This window comes from Strigops habroptila, chromosome Z, assembly GCF_004027225.2.
Source record: "Strigops habroptila isolate Jane chromosome Z, bStrHab1.2.pri, whole genome shotgun sequence".
Classification (NCBI taxonomy): Eukaryota; Metazoa; Chordata; class Aves; order Psittaciformes; family Psittacidae; genus Strigops; species Strigops habroptila.
This window is the reverse complement of record NC_044302.2, coordinates 62,898,080-62,908,891: the sequence shown is the minus strand read 5'-3', so window position 1 is coordinate 62,908,891 and position 10,812 is coordinate 62,898,080. Positions and strand designations below refer to the sequence as shown.

Genomic DNA, 10,812 nt, shown 5'->3' with positions numbered 1-10,812 from the left:
TAATGCAAGAGCGGAGCCGATCCTCCGCTGAAACGGGCGGACCTTGAGCTTAGAAGTGCAGGAGGAGGCTGGGGTGACGGCTTTTTCCCGGCCCCCATATACCTCTCCCAAGCACGGAGGAGAGCCTGGCTCTATCCTTCCGTTCTTTGGGGCCGGCCGTCCACGCAGCACTGCTTGCTCTGTTGCCCTCAATGCTGGAGCTTTTGCTAAGCGACGCTTTTTAAGTCCGTGTCACCAAAGTGCTCTGTAAACCTAGCCCTCACCAAGCCAGGCCGATCGCGGCACAACAAGAAGACAGGTGTCCCTAATGCAGAGCCAACCCTGCAAAGAAAGCAGAAGGGAGACAGGTGACAGTGACCCTGCTCCAGAAAAGCCACGGCCATCTTCCTGGCGGAGAGTTTTGCTTGAGAAGGGAAGGCGATTGAAGTGTGTAAGGAAAAGAAACTTCCCGAGGACAGCAAAACTTTATAGTGACTTTCCTGACAGAGAACAGCCTGAAAAACTGTGTTGCCACTTTAGGAGGGATAACGCCGTAACTGGAGTAACCCAGAGTGGCTGATAGCTGCGTATCATTTGTAAATCGTTACCCCTGAACTCTGAGCTTGTCCTGGGCGATCAGCTGAGGCATTTTTCTTTCAGTAACTGCGTCAGATACTTGAAGAAACAGGTCTCGCTTTCACAAATACCTGGATGGACCGCAGCCCTGCGGTGATACTGCCTAATAAACGCGCACTCGTGCACGGCAGTACCGCACGGTCCCTTGGGAAGGGCTCCCGTTAACCGCGGCTTACCCAGACACCCCTCGCCTAGCAGAGCCCATTTTGGAGGCCGACGGGAGTGCAGGGGACCGGACTGACGGCACGGTAGCCCGGCTTTCCCGCAACGGTGCCCGACGAAGGACGATACCCGGCTCTTGCCCAGCCTCCGCTTCCAGCTTCTCCACGTCCTCCCGGGAAACCGCCGGTTGCCGCTGCCCCGGGGAGCGGCCGCTTTGGGAGAAGGGGTCAGAGCAGAACAGACTCAAACAGTGTATTTTGGGTCTCACCGGATTCTCGGGCTGGGTCGCTTCTCCCGCGAAAAATACAATCTAGCTGCAGCGGAGGTGAAGAGGTTTAATCTGCCAAAGGGCCAGGTTAAACCCGCACACCTGTGTGCGGGGCGAAATGCCGAGTTACTAACCGGTGAAGCGAGGCAGGCACTGAGTTTCAGATCCAGGCTACAGAATTTGAGGGTAGAAGCAGGGCTTTTAGTCGGTTAGGACAGAATTGATCGGTAAAACACGAGTAAAATGGGTTTTGGGAAAATGCATAAACACATTAGTAAACATGCCCGAATGTCGGCTCTCGCCGTGACGGTTAGAAGGGGAAAAGCTCCCCAAGACACACAATGTAAATATTGCCGCCACCGTAAGTTTCTCCTAGTTTCTCAGAGGCAAAGCGAATGCTTTGGACAACCACCCAAAACTTTTTTAAAGTACACACTTCCCCGCAAAACTTTCCAGAATTTTGGCTAGTTATTCTGTTTCTTCACTTCTGATTCAAGCTCTTCACTTGACTGACCTTGGTCAAGTATATGACCATTAAATACAAGTCACTTAAGGAAGGGAATTAAATTAGTCTTATCCTTCACCCTCTTAGCAGAGATTACAGGTAGACGTTTAAAAGATTGGGGTTTGGGTTTTTCTGGGGGTTCCCCCTGCTGTTCACCATTTCCACCTGCAACGCCCGACTCGCAGAGGGACAACCAGCTGCGATGCTCCCATCACGCCCCGACGGCGGGAGCGGAGCGGCCTGCGCCAGCGAGGAGAGTGGGTTAAAAGGAGCGCTTATCCTTATTTTCCTCTTTTCCTTCTCTTTTAGTAGTAGTAAGTTCTTTCGACCTATTTATTTAGCCAGTAAAAGCCGGACTAATAATTTAAAGGCCGACACCTACAGTATCAGCTCGCTGAGTTCTGGCGAGTGCTGGCGTTGGGTAGGGTTTCTGGTCCCAGCCCTGGCTGTAGGAGAGAGAGCAGGCTTCCCTGCCTCTCGCTCAAATCTACAGCCTGCCCGCTGCAACACAGGGCGCTTGGAGGATAGATGTGAATTGTTGCACTGTTCATTGATTCCCACTAATGAGCCGGTCTAAATCAACACTGGCGCTAACTAGCTCGCCTCGAAGCGTACTGAGGATGCTTTGGCTGGTTCTTTCCCTGTTTTAATACTAGCCGCACCGCGGCCGGTAACAAAAGTTGACCGTAATGTGTTTTTTTTTGTTTGGTTTTTTTTTTTTTTTTTTTTTTTATCTCTCTCCGTTCTGTTCTAGGTTTAGAGTAGCTTCTTAAGCTCAATGAAAGCGATAATAAGAAATTACCCCAAAGGGCCCTTATTTCCCGCTTGCTGGTGAGGCCAGTTTCCCACGGTACTCTTGGCACGGTTCTCCCCTGGGACGAGGAAAGACTTCGCCCGTTTTCCACCTCCCTGCGGTGGGTGCCCGCGAGAGACCTTCGCCGCTGGAAGACTGGCTGTGCGGGAGCGAGGTGGCAAGCAGGATGAAAGTGGATACGGGAGCTGGGAGGGGGGCGGGGGGAGCTTCCCTGGTGGGGCTGCTGTCCCTGCCCTGTGTTTTGAAATCGGATCCCACTCCCACATGGCTTTTCCTCACCCCGCGGCTCCACCTCGCCCTGATGAGGAGGTGTGAGCGACAGGGGAGCCGGGAGCCGCTCCTCGCTCTTTTTCCACGACACACCAAGTCCCCGCGAAGCTGTCATGTGATAGCGAGAGAGTAGGAGCTGCGGGGGTCTCCCCACTCGGGCACCATTACAAAACCGCGCCCGAGCGCGCAGCCCCGCCACAGCCACGGCGGCGGCCGCCCGGCTCGCCTCCTCTCTCCGCCGGCTTCGGCCCTCGCTGCCGCAGCAAACTTTTAAGGGGGGACGCTGGACTGAGCGGTGAGGGGGGTGTCTTTATTTCCTTCCTCCCCGCCTCCACAGAGAGCGGTGCGGGGTAACTCCATGCCCCCGAGCCCTCTGTGCGCGTGGAGCACCAACTCCAGCAGAGCGTGCCGGGCGGCAGCGGGGAAGCCCGGGAGACTCGGCGGCCTCCTGCGGGCAAGAGAGGACATCAGCGCGGGCCGCGACCCGCCTCTGCCCCGCTCCCCCCACGGCCCCGCGGCCCAGGCGGCAGCTGCGCCTCCGGCGAGCGGTGGGGCGGCGCGGCGAGCGTTTCCCGGGGGGCAAGGCTGTCCACGGGAGCCGTGAGCGGAGCCCGCCTGCGGGCCGAGCCGCGGTCTCGAGTGGGCCGGGCGGGTGGAGCCCACGATGTAGAGGCGCGGCGGCGGGGCAGGGTAGTGCCGACCCGACACGGTGCGGCCGCGGGAGGGCTGCGGCGGGGCGGCGATGCCCAGGCCGGGGAAGAGCTCGTACAGCGACCAGAAGCCGCCCTATTCCTACATCTCCCTGACTGCCATGGCCATCCAGCACTCGCCCGAGAAGATGCTGCCCCTGAGTGACATCTACAAGTTCATCATGGAGCGGTTCCCCTATTATCGGGAGCACACGCAGCGCTGGCAGAACTCCCTCCGCCACAACCTCTCCTTCAACGACTGCTTCATCAAGATCCCGCGCCGCCCCGACCAGCCGGGCAAGGGCAGCTTCTGGGCGCTGCACCCGGACTGCGGGGACATGTTTGAAAACGGCAGCTTCCTCCGACGCCGCAAGCGCTTCAAGGTCCTGCGCCCCGAGCATCATCTGCCCGGCGGCGGCGGGCCGGGCGGCGGGGCGGGGGCCGGCTGCCCCGGCAAGCCCCCGGCGCCCGCCCCGCACATGGTGCACTACTTCCACCCGCACCCGCCGCCGCCGCCGCCACCGCCTCCTTCGGGCAAGGTGCCGGGGCTGGCGGGCTCCGAGGCGGCCGTGGCCGCCGCCGCAGCCGCCGCCGCCGTGGGGCGGCTGCCGCAGTTCACGCCCTACGGGAGCAGTCAGCCCTCCGGCTTCAAGCATCCCTTCGCCATCGAGAACATCATCGGCAGAGATTACAAGGGCGTGCTGCAGGCCAGCGGGCTGCCGCTGGCCTCCGTGATGCACCATCTGGGCTATCCGGTGCCAGGCCAGCTCAGCAGCGTGGTGAGCTCTGTGTGGCCGCACGTGGGGGTGATGGACTCCGTGGCCGGCGTGCCCATGTCCCCCGACTACGGACCCTTCGGGGTGCCCGTGAAGGCGCTCTGCCACCCTCCGGCACAGACCATGCCCGCCGTCCCTGTGCCCATCAAGCCGGCGCCGGCGATGACCGCTTCCTCGGCCATCCCTGCTCTGACGGTCGCCGCCTCGCAGATCTGCCCCACCGCCTCCCCGGCCGCCGCTTCGCTGCTGGGACAAACCGCGAGTAATCCCCCCGAGGGCAAGGGTTCCCTCCACTCCGTCCTGGTGCACTCCTAAGGGGCAAGGGGTCGGGGGAGAGAGGCTCCCGGGGGGAGAATGTCGATGTCTGGGGCATGCGTGCGGCACGGAAACCCGATCGATCTCATGACTATACCCCTGCTGGTGTCTGTGTTTATATTGTGTACAATCAGATCACTTGAGAGCCAGGTCGCAGGTAAGAGCTTTTGTCGTCGTTAAATATCGTTAGTGGCGGAGAGGAGGTGATACGAAAATTCACAGCCGGGGCCAAAGGGGCTTGCTCGGAGGAAGGGCCCGGGAGGGCAGATCTCCCCGCCATCCCCCCAGCCTGCGGGGCGGCAGAGCAGCCCTGCCTCCCCGCCCACACTCGCTCCCGGGGAGGCCGGCCAGGAGGTCCCGCGGAACACGGGGCCCAGTGGGACAGCGGCTGCAGTCCTCCGGCGGCTGGGGGGAGCAGAAGGGCAAAGCCGCCCCTGGACTCCGCTTCTTCCTCTCCCCCGAGGGACCGGAAACCTTTGTCCCGCTGTCCTGTAGATCTTGCTCCGAAAGAGGTGGGCAAAGCCGTTACGTTGGACACTGGCGAGCTGCGGGGGCTCAGGAAGTGTAATGCTCGCTGTTTAAAGAGTAAGCTTTAAATAGCTCGATTAATTAGTGGGAATTTAAATGAAAACGGCACTGACGGCAGAGGGCTTCTTTAACTAGCGATCACTTGTCCTTCCTCCTCACACTTTTACAGTCCAACCCGATATTTCACATCGGAGGGAAATAGCTCAGGAGGGACTGAAGTGTGACCTGGCCTCTCAAGCTGTGAATGGGTGTCCGAATTCTCTAGTTTCTCATTAAAAAAAAAACAACTCGGCGATTCGTAGACTGGGCTTTTCACATCACCTTTCACCGCTCACCGCTACCGCTATTTTGTATGTGTTGCTTGACGTTTTTTCCACGTGAGTGCGAACACTAAAACTTGCTGGGGATAGGGGTGGAGGGGGAAAGCCGACAGAAATACTGTTGAAAGAAAATGTTCGGGAAAAGCACTTTACTGAAAACAACCCTCCGACAGACGAGAGGTCTGTGTAAAGCAGAGGGATCAGAAGTCAGAGAGCGCCGCGCTGGCTGATGAGTCCCGGCTGGTTTGTGACTGATTGCTGCCGTACCCTGTCTGCCCTGCTGTACACCAATGCTCATTAAAGCCCATCTATTCATTTGCTTCTGCTGGTGCTGCTGTTTAAAATACTCGCCTTTCACACCGTTTTAGAAATCAGTGCTCGTATAGCGTAAGTTCGCACTCCCTCCCTCCTCCCAGTCTGACAAAAGTACCCCAAAGTTTTCTTTGCGGCAAAGCAAAGAGATGAAAGGGAAAGAATCCTCTCGCAGGTAAATAGCCTGCTGCAGAGACACTTTGACTCGCCGCTACCCGCAGCTCAAGGGCGAAGCGCCGGCTGCCAGGTCTGCGGAGCGGGCACCGGTTTGGATCCCCATCCCACTGAAGGCAACTGGAGTTTTGACACCGGTTTCAGTGGGTGCTGGATCGCAGCCTCTTTCTGGGATTTACCTGCGTGCTCCCAGGGCTCAGGTCGCAGTCCTAGCCTCCGAGGAAGGGTACCCTGTGCCAGGCTGGTCCTTTGGTGGACCTCCAGCCGGAGAAACTATTCCTGGGAAAAGTGAACCCGCCTGGCCTCGAGTTCCGGCTGTCCAAAGTTTTCCCCACGCATGCTCGTGGGGTCTGTTCGACCATTTGAAATTCAACTGGAACTGTCGATTTTTCTAGTTCTTCCCTCCGCTTTATCGGGGGGTTACACCTTAATTTCGAAAATTGTAACATTCCGAGCTCTGAAAAAAACCCCTAATAATACTATGTTAATGAGGCACGGATCGGTATCATGGTTTGGGAACCTGTCTGAGGAGGGAATTGCCTCAAAAGTTGTGCAGCCAGATACACAGACCAGTAACCAGATACCCAAAAGAAATCATTAAAAAAAAAAAAAAAAAAAAAAAAAAAAAGAAAGAAAAAGACAAAGAAATAAATAGAAATAAAAAGTGCTTCACACTTTCTCCATTCCATTGTCTTCCATTTTAGGCAGGGAGCCAAGCTGGTATTTCTGCTGCTAAAATCTAGTTGCTTATAAAGAAAGCAGGCCCCTAGAAAAATCGTGAATTGCGGTAGTTCTCTATAACAGCTCGATGTGGGAACTTAGGGAGGCTGAGTTTTCCCCTCACATAGATCTGAGGGACAAGAGGAATGGGAAACCAGGAGCAGGAGAAGAGGTGATCATCCTGGGAATTATTCAGAGGATTCTGGACAGGTTTAAGGCTCCTAATAACCTTCCGAACCTCGTCGCGGGAAAGCTCTGTGTGGTGTAAGGGGACCGTTTGGGAAGCCCGGCGCTGGGTGCCGCAGCAGAGTATCGGCTTAGGGGTTTCCCTGGCAGGTATCGCAACAGAGCCCGGCTGCGGGGCAGGAGAGTGTCGCGACGGAAGAAGGTGCCTGCCTGCAGCCGGGGGGGAGGGTCCGAGGGCCCGACCCAGGACGGTCGCCCGGACCGCGGTTTGCGGGGTGAACGCAGGCGGTTCGCAGCAGGTTTGTTTCATCAGCGGCAGCTCAGGGGACCGGGGGGTTAGGCCGCGGGTCACCCGCCCAGAGGGTTTAGTGTAACTCCCAAGGCAGTTGCCTACACTTTGTATGACCAAAAGACACTGCTTTTGTTTCGTAGCCCGTACAGTGAAAACTACAGAGGGTTAGAACCTGGTAATTTCAGACTGCCTGAAGGAAGGGAGAGAGTAACTATTTGAGAAGTATGTCCTAACTCCTTCATGCACTTTTTCCTTATTTTTAAGGACTCCATCTCTAAACATAGCCTTGGCAACATTACGCAAATTTTGTATCAATAACACATAGACAAAAAAGCCCAATCCCAATGCTGCTTAAAAAAACAGATGATGGTACAAGATGTAGAGAAACGAAATAGTACCCTTTCCTCCAAGCAGAAAAGCCAGTGTAAACTAGTGAAGGGTAAGATTTTTCACTTGATAAATCAAGCAGGAAAACTGTCTTGTGCTAACTACAAGTTTGACTATTGAATATACCAGCACATTTCACACAGCAACTGCTTGCCTTCAGGTTAAAGCACATATGTGTTCTGCACAGAAAAGGCAGCTGAGCCTTTACTGAGTGGGTGCAGGCAGGATCATTGTAAACAGAAGATACAGATGCAAGCAGGACAAGCAAACTTAATTTTCATATCATCTGACTGCCAAAGTTAGTGGAGACAAAATTAGTGCTAGAAGAACAGAGGTCTAAAAAAAGGCATTGATCCCACCCCAGTATGCTTCTGATTTACTGTGGCTAGCTAATGTAGTGATTAGTATTTCTACTTATTTCTGTCTAACTGTTCCTAACCAAGGCATCGCTTTCTGTATTGTAAGTCCATAGGGCATGTAAGTCAAGAAAGGAAAGCAATGTAGTAAGACTTCTCAAGTTAATACATTTTACAGGTTGGATCGATGGACTGTGGCCAATGGTATAAGGTTCAACAAGGCAAAGTGCCTGGTCCTGTATTTGGGTCACAACCACCCCATGCAATGCTACAGGCCTGGGGAAGAGTGGCTGGAAATCTGCTCAATGAAAAAGGACCTGGGGGTGCTGACTGACAGCTGAACATGAGCCAGCTTGTGCCCAGGCAGCCGAGAAGGCCAATGGCATCCTGGCCCGTACCAGAAATAGTGTGGCCTGCAGGGCCGGGGCAGTGATCATATTCCTGTACTTGACACTCGTGAGGCTGCACCTCGAATCCTGTGTTCAGTTCTGTGCTCCTCACTACAAGAGAGACATTGAGTTGCTGGAGTGGGTCCAGAGAAGGGCAACAAAGCTGGTGAAGGGTCTGGAGAATAAGTGCTATGAAGAACGGCTGAAGGAATGGCTGAGGGGTTGTTTAGTCTGGAGAAGAGAAGGCTCAGGGGGTACCTTATCACTCTCTACAGCTACATAAAAGGAGGCTGTAGTGAGGTGGGGGTCGGTCTCTTCTCCCAAGTAACAAGTGATAGGACAACAGGTAATGGCCTCAAGCTGTGCCAGGGGAGGTTTAGATTGGATATTAGGAAAAATTTCCTCACAGGGAGGGTGTCCCTGTCCCTGGGAGTGTTCAAAACCCATGTAGATGAGGCCCTCAGTGGTATGGTTTAGTGGTGGTCTTGGCAGTGCTGGGGTAATGGTTGGACTTGATGATCTTAAAAGTCTTTTCCAACCTAGCTGATTCTATGATTCTATGGCCTGAAATACGATAGCAGTGTTTCTGTGGATATATTCTGATCTCAGAATGCTACAATGTACTTACCAGAGTTATAATTGAAATTCTGGGCTCCATTGATTCAATCCTGAAGTCTCTCCATCCGCAAATTGATTTGACAAATCTGCTTTGAATTTTGCTGCTGCTGCTGCTTGTGGGATCAAATTTTCCTTTTTATTGGAAGACTTTATGTTAAATAATTTTCCATAAAGCCTATTCTAAGATACAGTTATCCCTGTAAGTGCTTGAAATCTGCAATAGTCCTAGTTTAAAAAAGTAAAGTTCTACCTCTGCTTTTGGAGTTCTGCTGAACATATGGTTAGAATAACCAGTTTTAGTTAGATAAACCAGGTATAATTTTAGACAACTATATACTAAGTATCAAAACTTACTGCCTGTGGACCTCTATGTGGAAATATATAAATATGTTACTAATTTGTTCAGAGAACCAGTGTTCATACAGTGTGGCCACCGGCACTGCACGTGCAGGAAAGTGTAATGGTTAGAGCACTCTTCTCAGAGCATCTGAAGGAAATCTAAGTTCAAGATCATTTCAGCTGAAAAGGATTCAAATTCATATCCATGTACTAAAACTGGTCAACTGCAAAATGGCACATAGAGAAGAGTTAATGCTTTTTGCTGAAATTATGCTATTACATAGCAAGAACAAATGTAAGCTTCATGAAGTGTCAAATATGCCACAGGGTGCAGGTGCTTTTCTACAGCCACTGGAGAAAACACATAATGGTTGAAGACAGGGAAAGAAGGATAGGAATAAGCAGCAAAATTTCACAGCAGAATACAACATGAGCTGGTGTTGGGTGACCCAGAAATTCATAATCATGGTGTGTAAAAGGTGAGTTATGGAGAGTCATTCAGACTGATAAAAAATCATAGCTTGCAAACTGGGAGTTGCTGAAAGACATCCACACTGAGTTACAGGATAATAAAATGGAAAATTAAATTCCTTGTTGATACATGCAAACTGATACACATGGGGAAAATAATCCTGATTTTATATAGAATCATAGAATCAGCATAACTATATATATAGTTATAGATATAACATGTTTATATAATATAAATATATATAGTTATATATATAACAATAGATACTGAACTTAGGATTCTTATGAAGTTATAGTAAATAGCTTTATGAAAATGTTGGCTTCATAGTCATTAGCTGTGAAAAAAAAAAGCAAAATTACTAGGAAAGGAGCAGAGAACATTATAGAAAATACCATGTCCCTGTTTAAATCCTAGGTAAACCGGAATGCACCAATAAGTTTGGTGAGTACCTCACACCTGAAAATAGATATATTAAAACTGGCGCAATACATAGAGAATCAGATGGGATATTCAAAGGTATATCTTCTGTAAAAATAGCAATTCAGTAGTCTAAGACATCCTTTCGGCATGGAAAGCAAGGGTATACAGGGATGTATGACACAAGTTTACAAAATCATGAGAGACCTGGAGAAGCTGACTAAGGCATGCTTACTCATTTTTTCTCTTAATACCAGAACTGGGAGTCATCAAAAGGGTTCAAAGCCAACAGAAAGAGGGGATACTTCACACAGCATATAATTAAATACTGCAATTCATTGTTGCAGGATGCTGAAGGTGTTAAAATTTTACATGGGTTTGAAGAACAGCTGGAAAACTCTTGTAACATAAATCCACTGAGAGTTGTTCTGTAATAAGTTGCTATCTCTTGCTCAGATTTGCTATGCTAGTAATATATTTCTGGAAGTGTCATTACATCTTTTTACTATTCTATTCTTTCTAGAGTATCCATTGTTTTTCTTTCTGTTGGAGACAGGACACTGGGCTACATGAACATTTGGTCCGACCTGTGGCAATTGTTCTTAATGTGAAAGTGGAATGGTCCTAGCCAAGTGTCCTAAATCAAAGCAATTCTTTAATGTTATTTCACTGTATGCCATATGCGAGTAGACATGCATACATTCTATATGAAAAATACTTCAAATGAAAGTACTGCATTACTGACTGCATTAATTTGATTATTTTCTGGTGAAATAAATTTTAACGATTAGGAAGTTCCAGAATGAGACACAGCTTTTTATATTATGCCATCATGAACGACAGAGTAGACTGAGTATAGATACAGATTTTAATCCCCTCTAACATGGA

At 51.1% G+C, this 10,812-nt stretch overlaps 1 protein-coding gene across 1 annotated transcript; it reads left to right on the top strand.

The window, feature by feature from the left end:
* The first annotated feature begins 3,376 nt into the window (after nucleotides 1-3,376).
* Nucleotides 3,377-4,414, top strand: FOXB2 (forkhead box B2). Its single transcript, XM_030470012.1, has one exon. It carries the CDS (start codon nucleotides 3,377-3,379, stop codon nucleotides 4,412-4,414), a length of 1,038 nt encoding a protein of 345 aa, XP_030325872.1.
* Nucleotides 4,415-10,812: the final 6,398 nt, after the last annotated feature.